Source organism: Equus przewalskii, chromosome 30 (genome assembly GCF_037783145.1).
Source record: "Equus przewalskii isolate Varuska chromosome 30, EquPr2, whole genome shotgun sequence".
Taxonomy (NCBI): Eukaryota; Metazoa; Chordata; class Mammalia; order Perissodactyla; family Equidae; genus Equus; species Equus przewalskii.
In genome coordinates this window covers 5,932,750-5,949,584 of record NC_091860.1, presented here as the reverse complement: position 1 = coordinate 5,949,584, position 16,835 = coordinate 5,932,750, and the positions used below count along the sequence as shown (strand labels likewise).

Here is a 16,835-nt window from a genome sequence, read left to right as displayed (position 1 = left end):
AGTTCTGCTTTCTCTTGTATCACCTCCTGTGTCAGAAGTTTTTGGTGAGATTTGCACAATGATTTCTCAGTAGGTGTAGAGAGGAAAAACCCATCAGTAACAATGTGGTAACCTGAAAACATTCTTGCAGACTGATCCTCGTCACACTTTCCAGCTGCGTCCTACCAAGGCTCTGTCCACCTGAGACCCGTCTCTCTTCCCAACTCTTCGTGCCTTCTACACACACACACACACACACTCCCCCCCCCACCCCCCCGCCCGCCTCTCTCTCTCTTATTCCCTCCCCTCTCCCTCCATCTCTCCCCCTTCATGGGATTGCTATTGGAAGCGTGATGGATGGATGGGGCAGGGCTTCCATTCATATTCTGCCCCAACTCTCACTGTTCTGGCCAAACTTAAACATCATCAGCTAAACCTGGATAAACCTGGAAAATGACACAATACTTATCATAATATGGATTATGTCCTCCTCTAAATGAGGAAAGAAAAACTTAGAAGACCAAAACAGGACAATAATGAAGTTTTAAGCTAAAAAAAAAAGTCAATGGAAAAGATCTCACTGGTCCATCTTGTTTTCATATTTTGAGTTCTAAAATTTAATAGCAACTTGTGATAGGTTTTATTAATTTCTTCAGTGAATAAATAAGCTGTCTATTCCTTCCCCCATTATAGAGCCGTCTAAAGTCAGATAGGGGAATTAGAGGGCCCTAAACCAACCTACTAAGGAGCGAAGTTAAAGTGAAACTTCTAGAGAAGCAAAAACCTTTATGTTTAATATTATCATTTAGAGAGGAGTCAAAAAAATACTCCTCCTTAGAGATCTGGCAAACTACTGGCAGCATTAAATCCTAAAACAGCTGTATGATGCCAGGGCTCATATCCATCAGGTTCTTGCGGGAGGTCCAGGGGAATCCGGTGCTTTGGGAGACGGAATGGTTGATTCGGGGATGCCATTTTTCTGAATCATTAGCCACATCCCACTGGCACACCCAGGGCTTTGGAGATGTGTCACTGAGTTCACCATAGAACTAGTGATGTCTGGATCTTTGGAGAAGCAAACTTTCTTGGCACTTTATACACTTTTTCAAAATATTTTAAGCCAAGTGCTTAAAGCCATATTGATTTGATTAAAATTCACTCTTGAAACTTCATTTTCAAAGAAAACATACTCTCTTTTTTGAGTTTCCATGAGGTCTTCCTGGCAAGTCAGCCTAACAGTTTGTTTCATAAGGGCATGTGGTTCAGAGAGTTCCTTGGAATTAGGGTCGTCTCACCAATCATGAGTGTGAATGCTAACGGAAAGAATTTTTAAATTTTTTGATAATTTTTTTATTTTGATAAAATTTAAAACACATGGAAAAGTTGCCATAATCGACAGGACACGCTCATGTGCCCTTGACCAGGTCCACCAATTGTGGGCCTCTGCTGCCTCCCCCACTCCTCTCTCCTTTCTTCCCTCCACCCCCAGCCCCCACTGCTGCCTGATGACCATCGCCATCTTTAGAGCCCGTTTTGTAGGAAGGACCTGGAGGTGGACATCCGAGGGAGGCTCTTTCTGCCCTGGAAAGGATGCTTTTCCTCTCTTCCTTCTTCAATACTAGCTCCCACAGCACCTGCCCCTCTCCCCACTTCTCCTCCTGTCCCATGCCCCTCCCCGCACCCCACCCCCCACAGAGGGATTTTGTAGTGAAAGGAGGGATGGCCTGAAGGAGGAGAGAAAGCAAGCTGTCCTGCTAACATTTAAGGGCCTCCCGCATCACCCCATTCCTCCCCCATCACCCCATTCCTCCCCCCAGCTCCTTCCCCTCACTGCCCTGAGTGCCCAGAGCCCTGTGCTCTGCCTCCTCCCGCTCCTCGTCCTCCCACCTCAGCCGCATCACTCTGTCCCAGTCCTGTCCTCAGCTCCTTCTCCTTCCCTGCTCTCCCTCCAGTCCCCCCAGCTGCTTCTCTTTAGGCCAAATGAGTGTCACCAATGGCTTAGAAATCGAAGCAGCAGGTGTCTCCAGAACCCCAATTAGAAACTTTTGAAAGCTCTTTGTAGGTAGAAATGTTATTACACATGTAGGTTATGCTTATAGCACACTTCGTCCTCAATGTCACACATACTATGACTTAAAGTCACGTCTGCGGGCTGATCTGGTTGCCTACCTGCCCAGGTAACACTTGCTGGAGGAAAAAGCATGCGGAGTTCCAGCAAACCTCCTTCTAACACCCTTCTTCCTCGTCAGCCTTCCCTACTTTGTAATTGACCATGTTATTATGAACTCGGTGGGTAAGATTTTCCAGATTGACCATGTTCCTTATGAGCATGGATGGATAAAATTTCCTCATCAGCTGAGTTTAGATGAGTGACGCGGGACAACTTGAAAACCACGTCAAGTTCATAGCGTGAAGACAGGCTAGCTGTTTTCGTCATGTTTGCAAAGTATCATTTGGGCGTTCTAGCGTTCCAAACAAATAAGTGAAGAAAACCAAAGTTTTAACCTAAAGTTTCAGTATTGTGGGTGCTGATCTCTAACCCAAGCTGGGAACGGGGAAGCCAGACGCACTGGGGACAGGACAGTGATGGGGACGGTGTTGACAATGTAGTCCTCCTCTCCGCTGGCCCGCTTGTCAGCTCGCGAAATGCTACAGGCTCGTATTCACGTCTCCACCATTTCCCTCCCCTCTTTCCTTGGTGCGCTTTATCAACAGCGGGTCACAGAAAGTCCGGAGAGCCAGATGTCTATCGAAGAGAGGAAGCACCTCATTACCGTGAGAGAAGACGCCTGGAAGACAAAAGGCAAAGGAGCAGCCAACGACTCCACCCAGTTTACGGTGGCCGGCAGAATGGTGAAGAAAGGTCCGCGTGTGTGTGCTGCGCGCGTGCGTACTTGTGGCGGGCGCGCACACGCTCCGCGCGGAGGGGAGGGTGCTGTGTGCTACCTCAATTTACAAAGTCAAGCTCTGGTCTTTAGTTTTCAACCTTACTGAAGTTGTGTAAACGATTTGGGGGAATGTTTCGTGAGATATTCCTCCTGAAAACTTTTCTTCATAAGTAGCGTCATCTTCAGTGTCAGAAGCATAATTCAATTAGTCCCATTTCAAAACTTAGCCATTTGGAAATTAAGCGCAGGTTTCAAAAGCAATTGCAAATGTGCTAACAAATCTTAGTCCTTTCCGTTAGTTGTGTTTATTTCCATTTTCTTGTCATCTGGCAATTAGTTAACCCAAAGAAGTCTTTCTTGATGAAGGAATTTCTCTCTTCTCCCTTTTAGGGTAATTCCTGGGTCCCTTTCCATCAAACCAGAGATCTCTGGCTTACAAAGCCGGATATCCAGATCAGTGTTAAGAGATGTCTCAAATATGTATCCAAGGAAGTGGGATTTCCCTGCAGAGGGTCGTTTTTCTGCAGCTGAGCTCTTGGAACTGATGCGGAGCCTGTATGCAAAGATTTATGAAATTGACTGACATATCACCTGGTTCTTAAAGTCACCAGAAAGGCTTGAGGCTCCATAACCTATAAGAAATGGTTAAAATTTGGGATCCCTTTGTCACCTATATGCACATACCTTCATTATCTAAGCTACTATTTAAAAACAAATTTCCTAACTTATTGATGTGTTCACATTCACTTAGAATTAACTTATATTGTCATCAGCTTTGTAGATTTGTGTTTCCCCTTTCTCAAAAATTTTTGTGATCTTCACTCACAAATAGCACCTAACTCATTGTAGGCTCATACTAAATATTTTCAGAAGGAAGGGAGGATGGGAGGGAAACCCCTGAACTGTGATTAACTCAGAGCTTGGTAGAAGAACCTCTCTACCCAGTCTATTCTTAGCTCATCTTGGAATTGCCAAAGGATAACAGAAGATAATTTACTCTCCCAGAATGAGGTAACCTTTGAGTATTTTCTCCATCAGTTCCAGAACTGCGTAATCCTGTTAACTACTTTAGCATGAGCCCTATCCCTGTGTTAACAAAAGCAGACCCTGCAGTCCACATTGGGCCAGAAGAACTCAAGCTGAGAACTTGAACCAGAACACCAGTCTTCTAACTTCTAGCCCCAACTTTTATCCTGGCAACTTTTTACTTTGGTTTCTTTTTTTCCTCTTCCATCTTAAACATGACATTTTATTTGTAAGCCGGTCCTTACTACCACATAACCCCTGCCCTTGTCCACAGTGACACCAGAGGAAGAGACTTGCTGTCAGACAGGTTTGGAAAGCTAGGCCAGAGAAGTTCCTGTCCTAGGGGATGTTTGCTGTCACATTTTCCTGAGTAAATCAAGGCTCTTTATTTAACAGGTGCTCTGAGGCTTGCTCAGGAAATAATTTTCTTGTATTTTTAATCTATTGAAAAAACTGTACCCTAGTTTTCTAATATTCATTACCACCTACTAGGTTGTGTGTTTCACTGGAGTCTTCAGCTCCTTTTGATTTGCAGTAATATGGCATCCAGTTTACACTCGCTGCAGAATGGAATAGCTCTGTCTACTACAGGCATGGAGATTCCCGTCTCCTCAGTTTATCATGGCCACGAGTTCCCGCGTATCAGCGAGTGGCTGAGACGTGTGTACCTGGTTTTCATCCTCTCACCCTAATAGCCTCGTCAGGATTTTCTCCCTTTTTGATATTCCTGGATTCTGTGTCACAGTTAGTACTCCTCAAGGTTTCTGTGGTTATTCTGGGATTCTCCCCGAAGAAAAATATGCAAAGTATGCCTTTGAGTAAGAGGGATGTAAAAATGTTCCCAAAGAGAGCAGGTGACTGGTTATTGCATGTAGAATTCATTGAAAAGAGGGATGGGGAGTGCTTTGGTTTGTTTTAACGTTGTGTAATTTAAATCTGTATGTCCTTCCCCAGTACGGGAAAATCCTCATCTCTAGCTGGGAAAGATGTCCCACCTCCGGGAGCTCTCGTACGTGCTGCTGCCTGAGCCGGCCCTAGGGGGCGCCCTGAGAGCACGGAGGGGCAGGTTTCCTTGTTCCTTCCGTCAGGCCTCCTTAGCTTAAGAGTTAACGACCTCTGTGCTGATGAGCTCAGATTCCAGTGTCTCTTATGCAACCTTTTAGTAGGTAGCAATTTAGTAGGTAGTGATGTCCCAGCCTGTGATACCAGATTTTACTTATCTTTATTATCTTTCAAGAAAGTTTACTTTCTCACTGACATAAACCCTTTACAGGTCTGGTAATCGAAATAAATTTTTTAAAATTTATTAACATCATCAAGCAAACATATGTACCTTTCGAGAATACATATGTACATATGTAGAATATCACCTAAAACTTAAGTTTTAAACTACATTTCAGTATTTTTCCTTAAAATTTTTATGCCATGATACATCCCCCTCCAGCTCACGGGAGGAAGGAGCAGAGCAATTCATTTATTGACTTTTCTTTGTTAGCAATAGTGACTTACATAGTCTCTGGATGTTGTTCTTGAGGGTTGCTTAAAGCCTCAATGCCCTCTGACAATTTCACTTTTATTACAAATGAATAGGAAGAACATTAACATCTCATTTTGTTCTTTGTAAATGTACTAATTATTTCCCTTTCCAATCCCTTCTACCTAGGTTAGAAAAACGTACTCCTCTTTGTCTCTATTAAGATTTCTTGTTCCAATCAGATACCTTCAATCTGTGCTGGAATTCCTTTCTTTCCCTCTCATATGTTCCTTACAACTTGCCCTTTGAAAGATTCCCACCTGCTTCTTGATAAATATATGTGAAAGCATAACACCAGTGCCAGCCACACCCAAGATGCATAGGACCCTCCAACGATCGCAATTCAATTTAAATGTATACTCTTCTGGGTCTTTCTTCTAAAAGGTTAGCGCTTCCTTAGGTTATTGCCCAAGAGAACCACAATCTGAGTGCTGCCCCCAGAGGCCATACTGTCCCTGCTCACCTCAGCATGAAGGAAAACTCCAGTGCTGGGGGCCACTTGGCAGCAACTGTGACGCAGCCCATTCTCCACTTCCTCTGTGGGAGATGGTGCAAATATGCTTTCTCTTTCCCTACCTCCACCACCGCAAAGGGCCTTGAGAACGCACCGCTCCGTTTGTTCAAGTGTACTCTGATTGCTTACGTACTCTCTTATTCCATTCACATGTCACGGACATGTTTTCCTCATTCGTTTTGGAATGTCAGCTTCTCCACTACTACAGTCCTTAGAAACAACAAAATCTTATCTACATTTGCAGTCGTCCGACGTGGGCTTGGTAGCTGCCAAATGCACACGTGTGTGTGCACATGCATGCATGTATGTAAATTCTGTAAGTTGTAAAATCTGCTTTGGGACTCAGGGAGATCCATCAGGTCTTGGGAATTTCCAGAAATGATCCCAAGATGCTAAATAGCTCCTCTGCTTGTTCTGCAGGTTTGGCATCCCCCACTGCTATAACTCCAGTGGCGTCCCCTATTTGCAGTAAAACAAGGGGCACAACGCCAGTTTCCAAACCCCTGGAAGGTAAGTCACCAAGGCACCCGATATGCCAGTTGGTTAATGATCAGAAGAGTCCTTAGTGGCACTGTCTCACTGGTCTCTACTTGCCTAGATATCGAAGCCAGGCCAGACATGCAGTTGGAGTCGGACCTGAAGTTGGACCGGCTGGAAACCTTTCTGAGAAGGCTGAATAACAAAGGTACAGACCAGAAGCCAGAGGGCAGCTTTGGATGATATGCTTATAGCACACTGTGATTCGTATTTCATTGAGTAGCTAAGGAAACCTAAAAAGAACCTCCTCTCTCAAAATCTCTAAATCCTGAGCGTTATTGCTTTTTCTCCTCAGCTAATTTGTCTTCTTTTAATTTGACTTCACTGATTCATACGGTAAGCATTATCCTTGTTGTTCTCTTTTTGAAAAATGAAGTTACTGGTCAAGACTGATTAGATTACTAAGCTCTTATTCACTTGGTAATGTACTAAATTGGGGAGCCCCAATAACATTTGTTCCCAAATCTAAACCCAGGATCATGAACTTGGTAATTTTGCTTTTAACCCTGAAAGCAGATTATTATACAAAATCAACATGATCTTGGCCCTGATGAACTTTCAATTGCGTATGTCAATTTCCAGTAAGGTAGCAGCTGATATTATATCTTATAATTACAAATGATTTCTAAAAGAAAATTCTGGAAAATAAATGTGGAAATAAATACTTCAATACAAAAGTCAATGAAGTATATAAAAGAATAAAATGTAGAAATAACCTCATCTCTTAATAAAAATTCCACTTGAAACTTATCAAATATTAAGCATTGGGAGTCCCCACTATTGACAGTGACCCCTAACTGGTTGAAAATAATACGAACAATGCCTTTAAACCAGAAATATAAAAATGTAATATAGTAACTAAACTGGCAAGGCAAGGAATGTTGCCTAAACAATTCAAAGTTTATTACATATATGTAATCGTAATCTAGCACAGAAGTCAACAAATGAATCTAGCTCGCCACTGGTTTTTGCAAATAAAGTTTTATTGGAACACAGTCATGTGCATTTGTTAACGTATTGTCAGTAGTCGCTTCTGCACTACAGCAGCAGACCTGAGTAGTCGCAACACAGGCCATATAGCCTCCCATACAAGGCCTAAAATACTTACTACGTGGCCCTTTGCAGAAAAAGTTTTGCCAACCTCTGCTCTAGAATGAGGCTGAGGCTACTTCTGCCTCCAGTAGCAAAAGGAACAAGTTCAGAAATGCTCAGCGGGCTTGGGTGCAGCCAGGCCAGCTTCCGGCCCTCCTACCACTTCCAGGTACAAGCCTTGTTCGGACAGGAAGTCCTTTCATCAGAGGTCAAGTGAGGCCCAGGAAGCAGCCACAGGACCCTGGACATCACCGTTATGTTTTCTCCACTCTTGGAACTTAGAGGAGAAATAATTTTTAAGATATTTTGATGGGTAGTTGGAGTAATATTTTTACACAAATCTTATGTTGTCTATTTGCTTGTTTGTTGATAGTCGGTGGGATGCAGGAAACTGTACTCACTGTCACTGGCAAGTCTGTGAAAGAGGTGATGAAGCTGGACGATGACGAAACCTTTGCCAAATTTTACCGCAGTGTGGACTATACCGTACCGAGAAGCCCGGTGGAGCTGGACGAGGACTTCGATGTTATTTTCGATCCTTATGCCCCCAAGTGAGTTACTTGAGTTTGCATCTTTCATACCCCGAGAACGGATTCCTTCACGGGCCTCCACACAGTACTCGCACGAGGACCTTCTCTCGCTGTGTGAAGTCCCGATGTGACAGAACTTCGCTACAGCCAAATTGTTATTCTCTAGGGCCAGATGTGTAGACGAAACGCGAGCACTCCAGAACAGATGTGCATTCAGGCAGAAAGTCTGCATACACAGCGTGTGCCCCAGATGTTTGCCCTGTTCCTAAAAATAATATTGCTGGATTTTTCACGTAACTCAAATATTGTTTTGCAGATTTTTAGATTAACATCATTTAGCAGAGATTTCTATGTCTGTCTTTCATTTGACATTGAATTCTTAGCCATAACTTTGAAAAATATTTGGGTCACATGGGCTCAAATTAACACAACTAACTAGAAAGTCAATCAAGGATGTTACTTAACTTAGAATAATTTAGAAAATCAGTAGCTCTGAAGGTTTTCTCAGTGATGCCCAAGGGTCTCTCTTCACACAAGAACATGCCTAAACTAAACTAAAGAAAAGTGATTATGGTATTAGGATTCCTTCAGTTGCAAGTGCCAGAAACAAATCCAGGTCAAACTGACGTCAGCAAAAGAAAGGTGTAGGTGATTTCTGTGTAGCTGTAGGGTCACTCATTGAAAAGTGCAGGTGTAACTCAGGGTCCAGAGGCTCATTGGAATGAGGTCTCTCTCAGCTGTTTTCCTTTGGGCTGGCTCGCCCTCAGTCAGGCTGTAACCATGTGGTGGAAGATAGCCACACCCGCCAGGGCAGCTTCTCTTCCCAGTAATTCCAGAGGAACGTCCAGGCTTGATTTTCTTGAGTCTGAGTCTTTCCCTAATACAGTCATTGTGGCCAACGGGATGGAAGATGCTGATTGGCCACAGCTGGTCTCTGGATCCCCTCCAGAGCCAGACTGGGGGGCGGGGAGTGGAGTGAGGTAGTTCCCCCAAAGGAGAGTCGGGTGCTCTTATCACAGGCAGGGGAGAGCATGCTGGGGCAGGCCAAACCCACAGCTATCAACCACATTTATCTATTTCCTACGAATTTGTCAGAGTGACATTCTCTTCCAAAAGTGTGTAGTCATCATAGACTTTTTTCTTAAGCCACTCCTGATACAGTTTTTCCGTATTTCAATTTGTTCAATGTTTTTCAATTTGCTACCTTAAAAAAATGAACAATTTGCCTTTAATATTTTGGGTATTTGCATTCATGGTTATTTAACCATGTCTCAATCAAACCCAAATGTCATTGTTTAAATTGTTATATATAAATATTATGTATGTATGTTTACATACACACACACACACACAGGATAACATTATGTATAAAGAAGACTTCCAGGCACAGCGTGGAGACCTATGCAGCTGGAGGCTCAGAGCAGCGGTGAGAATATGTTAGGAAATCGTGTGCCTGGTTCCGCCCACCTCCCAGGTCTAGGCTTCTGCCCCAGAGAGTTATGTGTGTGGCGGCCCTAGTTGGTTTTGTTTGCCGATTTTAGTGCAATATACTTTTCAAAATAGTGGTTATTTTTCAGAGGACGGTAATGGGTTGAGAGGAGGCTAGGTATGGGGGGATTGGTGAGGGAACCGAAAAACTGTCGTGTAAAGAGAAAGTTTAGTCTGGAGGAAGGACAATTAATTGAGACTCAGGCCTGGCTGTAAATTCTTGAAGGGCTTGCCAGTGACAGAAGAATCAGACACGTGTAGGACTCCAAAGGGACAATCAGGACGCAGGCATGGGTGTGATGAGGATAGCGGAGCGCTGCCTTCCCGTCAGAGCTCCCTGGTAGTGGAAGGAGCTGCCCAGATAGGCACTAGCGCTCAGGCAGAGACCACAGGGGTGTGAGTGGGGGGTTCCGGGATTGGCTGGGATCTCGAATTTCCCTTCCAAGATTTTATGACTCCATGCCAGGGGAGTGGGGGGTAGGAGGAGGAGTTGAAGGATTTATAATGAAATCAAGAAATAAAATTGTGGAGCCCCTTGCTTCAGGTCAGAGACCCACAAATAAACCTGGAGTGGCTGATACGGCAGACCAAGGCCACAGCTCTGCTTTGCTCCTCAGGCTGACGTCTTCTGTGGCCGAGCACAAGCGTGCAGTTAGGCCCAAGCGCCGGGTTCAGGCTTCCAAAAACCCCCTGAAAATGCTGGCAGCCAGAGAAGACCTCCTGCAGGAATACACTGAGCAGAGATTGAACGTGGCCTTCATGGAGTCGAAGCGGATGAAAGTAGAAAAGAGTGAGTGTTTGGAACTCCCACCTACTTCTGTGCTGGGATCTGGTGTTCAGGCGATTTTAATCGTCTCCTTTTTCTGCCTTGCAAAGGCCAGTAATGGTGCTCAAAAGACACTCATTAGACAAAAATGAGTAAGTTTGCACATGCACACCTGCAGAAAACCTGCCTGGAATTTGAAGGCTTTTCAAAGAAAATCTCACAGCCTGGAACATCTGTTCACTTCGTTAATTCAAATTATCCTGTTTTGCTGAGTTTTCTTGCAAGAGGCTGGAGGAAAAGGATGTTTCTGGGCTTTGTAATTCAATCCATTTTGGTCTCGATAGAGCCCAAACGTAGTAATTCTCCACTTAAATCTTATTCAAGAGCAAATCGTTTGATCTCTTATGGGAAAATGTCTCAAATCACTGCTTTGCCTGGTCCTAGACTTTTATATTATTAATTAATGCATAACCCAGTGCTTTTCAGATTGTTTTTGACAGGACCCTCAGTCTCCTTGCAGTTGGGATGTGGGTGGGGGGAATGCAGGGAGCTGGGATGAGGCAGTAAATGGAAAGAGAAGAGGCAGGCTCAGGCGCTCTGTCCTACTGCAGGCTCAGCCACTCTGCTTTTATCTGTGCAATTATATGGAGTTCCATAGTTCTGAAACAGTGGTTTTCTTGGTGGAGATAATGGCATGCATAATCTTGTGATTTTGATATTCTTGCTATAATTTTTATTTCCTATAGCATTCATAAACCTACTTCCTAAAGCTTTTCTTGGAAATATGGTATTTAGATGAAGTATTTGGGTCTTTCCATTATAACTGGCCAAGAGGTTGAGGCATCGGTCAATTTCACAGTGATGTTGTAGGGGTTAAACATTGTGATTCCAGATGTCAGGCTGAGTTTCTGGGGAGAAGGAGATTCTGGGTTAACCCAGTATCTTTTGATGGATACAAAGGAATGTGCCTGTTACCATGGAGAGCTTCTGTTTCCTGCGGGTTTACCAAGAAAGTGTATTTCAAAATTGCTATGCTGTATGCATCGTCAATAACATCAAGTCGTGTTACATTTCTTCAATGTTAGAAGCTTATCCCAGCAAAATAATTTTCTGAATTTCTCTCCAGTGTTACATTTTCTTAAACAATAAGTTGGAGAAATAAGGGTTTATTGGCACAAATTTTATGTCCTTTAGCTTTTCCTCCACTGTCCAGGGACTCAGGGATGCCTTTGTGATGACTGATGCATATACGTTTGTTGGTCCGCACTGAAAGCCCAGCATCTTCTTACAATCCTAAGTCTGAGAGCAAAGGATTTGAAAAAGTTTAGAACTGCACCATCCCTTCCAGAGTGCCTGCTTTCTACATATAGAGACTCTGAGGAATATCTAACAGTCTTCCTTGGGAATGCATTTTCAACATCTAATCGTTGTTAGGAATTATAATACCTTTCGGTGGAACTGCAATAAGTGAGTCCAGCTCCAGATTTTATACTAAAGTTGCTGGTCCGCGTTGTCACTCAGTTCTTGTCTCTGTGCATGATGAGGTGTGGTACGTGTCAACAAGCCATTTATACTTTGAATCCTGTGTTATTTCCTAACACAGTGGTTACGCATTGAACTGAACAGTTAATCAAACTGGAGCATGTCCTCCCCTGGCGATTAACTTTGTTAGAATAAGGCAGTGAGTCGATTATGAATAACCTCCGGTTGTAAACGTTGTCATTTCACTTGAACATCTTATGTCCCCTCATTGTATTTCCTTATTCAACCCGCCCAGTGTCCTCCAACTCCAACTTCTCAGAAGTCACCCTGGCAGGTTTAGCCAGTAAAGAAAACTTCAGCAGCGTCAGCCTGCGGAGCGTCAACCTGACGGAACAGAATTCCAACAACAGCGCGGTGCCCTACAAGAAGCTTATGTTGCTCCAGGTTAAAGGTATTTGAGAGCAGCAGGCAGGACTTACACGGTGACCAGAGGGTTGGTAACATCAGGAGGCCTGACCGCCCCTTACTTGCCTGTAAAGGAACGAGAACGCTTGCTTTAAGAGAACCTTCTGTGTGTCAGGAGTGGTGTTACCTCCTCTCACAGAAGCTTCACAGAATCGCCTAAGACAGGAAATATGATGCCCCCGAGGCACAGAGAGGTTAGTGGTGTGCCTGAGGTCACAGCAGCTCTTGAGTGGCAGAGCTGCATTTGAACCCACGTCTCCCATTCCAGAAGCTCAGCTTCTTGCCCCGTGACCCCGCCACAATGCTGCCATGCAGTTACCAGACACCCCCTAAGTCGTCATGGTGGTTCTCGCCATTCCGTCCTACTCACGGAGGTGAGCAAGCGTCAGTGCAGGCCAGAGTGAGAGGTGCACGTTCTTAGAGAAGGAATCCGGGGACAGCAGAGGCAAATGAAGGGGACCTGAGTCCCTTCCAACACCCTTCCTGTCAACAGCAAGGGAGACTTAGCCAACCACCAGAGCTGGAGGACGGTGACTTTGCTGCCACCCAATGGCAGCTGCCATAGGTTAATCATGAGGAGACGGACGCCGAAATGCGCTCCACGTCTCAGGGGTTTCCAGTGTGTTTCAGCATAACCACTGTCCTTTTTAGTGCATTTAAATGACTGTGATGGGTGCAAATAACCAAGCTCTAGTGCCATGTTCTAACCCAGAGACGACACTGCCAGTGTGATCGTGGGAAGATCTAAACCAACAATCGTTTAGGAGAAGGTGTTGCAAGCAGCACAAGCCACTGCTTCCTTTGAAGCTGATTCCCCTCCAGACTCCCCTAGGGTTCAGAGTGAAAACTCCCGAGGAAGCAGATGCTGTCTGAAAGCACGCCCTCCCCTGTGGCCTGGCCGGCAGAGGTTTTTAAATGTAGGAGATGGGCATCTTAATTAATCCATACACATGCTGTAAAAGGATGCTGATAGTTGTCCCAAGAAACATGGCGACATTTGGGAAAGCACTAACAAGGGAAAAGAATCTCTAATGCTGTCATTATCCATCCCCCTCCGCCACTCCGGGTCATGGGCACTAGTATGAGTAGACGAGACTCACTAAAACTGGAAGAGTCTGTAGCGGGGATGCTTTCAGATGGGGGTGCTTCCTGGTCCTTCGGTGACTAGGAGAGTCCTCCTTTCCGGGAAGATGGTGACTCTTGGCCTCGTGTTCAGGAAGAAGACACGTGCAGACGAGGCTGGTGGAACCTCGAGCCTCATCACTCACCAGCGGGGACTGCTTCCTCCTGGTCTCTCCCCACTACTGCTTCCTGTGGGTGGGAGAGTTTGCCAACGTCATAGAAAAGGCGAAGGTTGGTATCTGAAAAATAAAAGTAGTTCTGTTAAGCATTTCCTTTATATACCAATAGAATGTTCTGCCAGTTTCCAGATCATGAGAAAGCTCAAACACCCAATGTTTCATTCAAGCAAGAGGGAATCGGCAGTATTTATTATCTTGAATGTCTCTCAGACTTCCATTCAATGCTTAAGTGGGATGTTTTAGAAGGATTGAAACCTACACCTGGAGTTCTTCAGTTCTAGGTTTATTCTTACTCTTGACATGTCCCTCCACAGCTGTGTGTCCAGTTACCTATGAAATTTTGCTACACACCTACTGAATGAGACGCTCATGGAGAAAAGCCCAGAGAATGGGTATTTTTTAAAAGCTTCACGAGTGATCTGTTGAATTTGAAGATTGAGAACTATCACTCTGAAGAACTGATAGCCCTGGTCTTTTAGTTACATTTTTTTGATTTTGTTGAAAATACCCAACAACCAGTGCCTCTGGCCCTGGGGTCACCAGGTTTTCCTGCAGACACACCATTTCTCTTCTCGATTCCAGCATGGGCCCCCCCACCTCGCCCTGGGCTCATCTGCCCGGGTAACTGTGCCTCCCTTTTTGCAGGCCTCCGAACTTGCGACCTTAATTCAGACGAAGAGGGAACTTGGTTGCAGAGCTACTTACATCCAGACTATCGAAGAAGGCATTAATACACACACACATGCAGCCAAAGACTTCTGGAAGCTTCTGGGTGGCCAAACCAGTTACCAATGTAAGAGTTTACTGTATTTCAGGGAATGACAAGACTTGAATATCCTTCTCTCCTATTTCATTCTTCTAGACCAGCCACTTTTCAGTGTAAATGTAATACCCTCTTGTTCTTCTCATCCAAAAGCTGCTGGAGACCCAAAAGAAGATGAACTATATGAAACAGCCATCATAGAAACCAACTGTATTTACCGTCTGATGGAGGACAAACTTGTGCCTGATGACGACTACTGGGGGAAGATTCCCAAATGCTCCCTTCTGCAATCAAAAGAGGTCAGTGACTTCCACAAGAAAGCGCTTTGCACAGAGCTGCCCAATAAAATAGGTAGCGAGTGCCCAGTACACATGAGCCAGTATTCGTACCCACTGTAGAACACTGACATCTTTTTAAAGGATATTCATTTGTGATTCCAAACCATTATGGCCATCTTAAACACTAATATAGAATTCAGAATATTGTTCAGAGGAGGCGTTTCTGTTTCTAAAGGCTTTTCTGTTTTAGGCAAAATGTAAATATTACTTAGCCCTATCTCTTGATTTTTGTATAGACAGTAAATTTTTTCAGTGCATAAGTTTCAGGAATAATAGGTGCCTGTATATATAATGAATGGGTTTGCCAAGTAATGCACTGCATTTTTTCTCTCACACCAGTAAATATTTATTACAATATATATTTCCAGTACCATGAAGTATTCTAAGCGTGAAGAAAAAAGTGGAAGACACAAAAGAACCTTAAAGTCCATTGGGTAGAAGAATATTAGAAAAATGTAATCCAAAGCTAGATTAATTGTGTGATCTGTATGGTATTTAAATGGGAGAAAATGTCACAGAAAAGGAAATAATCAGGAATGATTTTAAAGAGAAGGTGAAATTGAGTCAAGTTTGGAATTAAGTAGAATTTGGATTGCTGGAAATGAAGGAAGAAATTATTCTAGGAAGAAAGAGGAGACCATTCACAGGCATGGAAATAGGAAATAGCATTACAGTCATGTATTCATTCATCAAACACTTAGTTAACCCAACTGTCAGTGTAAGTATGGTATGGCCTCTGTCCTTGAGGATCTTGGAATTGTAGAAGGAGAGATGACATCACAGGGTCCTCAGTGCCTGGCATGTATGAAGTGGCCTATATGTGCTACGTGACTGAAGGAACAAAGGAGGGAGAGAGGGAAGAAGAAAGGAAGATAGAAAGACGTACTTAAATCACTGTTACAAATCAGGGATTTTAGGCGATTTGACAGTTCAGAGGAGGGAACGTTATTAACTTGGGTGTTTAGGACAGCAAGATGGAAGTCACACCCAAGGGGCAGAAGCTGGCTTGGCACTGCCAGCTGGTCTGATGCTGTGACCCTTTTGTGTCTAGTCTGACTGCTCCATTAGGATTTGTATTATCACCTGTTTGACTCACTGTCAGTGGAGACCCTGGTTCAACTGGAGCATGTCCTTGAAATTAACCAATTCTTCTGCGCCATTTTCCAGGTACTTGTGTTTGATTTTGGGAGTGAAGTGTACGTGTGGCATGGAAAAGAAGTCACATTGGCACAACGGAAAATAGCATTTCAGCTGGCAAAGCACTTATGGAATGGAACCTTCGACTATGAGAATTGTGACATCAACCCGCTGGATCCTGGAGAATGCAACCCTCTTATTCCCAGGTACTCCTGTGGCCCGTTGATGGGCGTTGTGGAGCAGGCAGCTTCTTACCACAGTCATGTATCACTCTCCATAGGTTTTCGTTTTCATAAGTGATTGCATGCAGCACCATGAATATTCACAAAAGGAACGTTTCTTTAGCCTTTACTCAATACCGAAATATGGATGTCATAGTCTTCTGGAAGACGTTTGTGTTACATTTCATTTCTTAAAGTGAATAAATTGTTCCCACCTGCAGCTTCGCAGGTGCTTTTGTGGCAGATGAATAGCAATTGTTTAAACAAACTACATGCTGATCTGAAAAGCTTCCCAGGGTCTGGAATTCAGCCAGTGGTCTGAAGGTGCAAAAGCTACCCATTTCCTTCCAATTTCACGCCTTCCCAGCAGTCTGTGGATTCCAGGATTTACCATTTATTTGGCAGTAGATGATGTTTATGCCTTTTCTTTTTTTTTTTTTTTTTTTAAGATTTTATTTTTTCCTTTTTCTCCCCAAAGCCCCCCGGTACATAGTTGTGTATTCTTCGTTGTGGGTTCCTCTAGTTGTGGCATGTGGGACGCTGCCTCAGCGTGGTCTGACGAGCAGTGCCATGTCCGCGCCCAGGATTCGAACCGACGAAACACTGGGCCGCCTGCAGCGGAGCGCGCAAACTTAACCACTCAGCCACGGGGCCAGCCCCGTGTTTATGCCTTTTCTGGGGGGAGAGGGAGGGAGGATATGGTATTGAAATAATGATTGTAATTTTAGTATTTCCTAACTGTATTGGACTTTTAAAAGTAATTTTGGCAAACCA

At 44.1% G+C, this 16,835-nt stretch overlaps 1 protein-coding gene across 50 annotated transcripts in view; it reads left to right on the top strand.

Moving 5' to 3' along the window:
• Positions 1-16,835, top strand: part of SVIL (supervillin) — a 224,187-nt gene that overhangs the window by 185,183 nt on the left and 22,169 nt on the right. For all 50 annotated transcript variants that reach the window (XM_070601832.1, XM_070601827.1, XM_070601830.1 and 47 more), the window contains 10 exons: positions 2,695-2,842; positions 6,362-6,451; positions 6,540-6,626; positions 7,944-8,121; positions 10,206-10,378; positions 12,132-12,287; positions 13,518-13,654; positions 14,248-14,395; positions 14,519-14,664; positions 15,871-16,046. In XM_070601832.1, the coding sequence (XP_070457933.1) occupies positions 2,695-2,842; positions 6,362-6,451; positions 6,540-6,626; positions 7,944-8,121; positions 10,206-10,378; positions 12,132-12,287; positions 13,518-13,654; positions 14,248-14,395; positions 14,519-14,664; positions 15,871-16,046 (1,439 nt within the window). The remainder of the gene's footprint in view (positions 1-2,694; positions 2,843-6,361; positions 6,452-6,539; positions 6,627-7,943; positions 8,122-10,205; positions 10,379-12,131; positions 12,288-13,517; positions 13,655-14,247; positions 14,396-14,518; positions 14,665-15,870; positions 16,047-16,835) is intronic.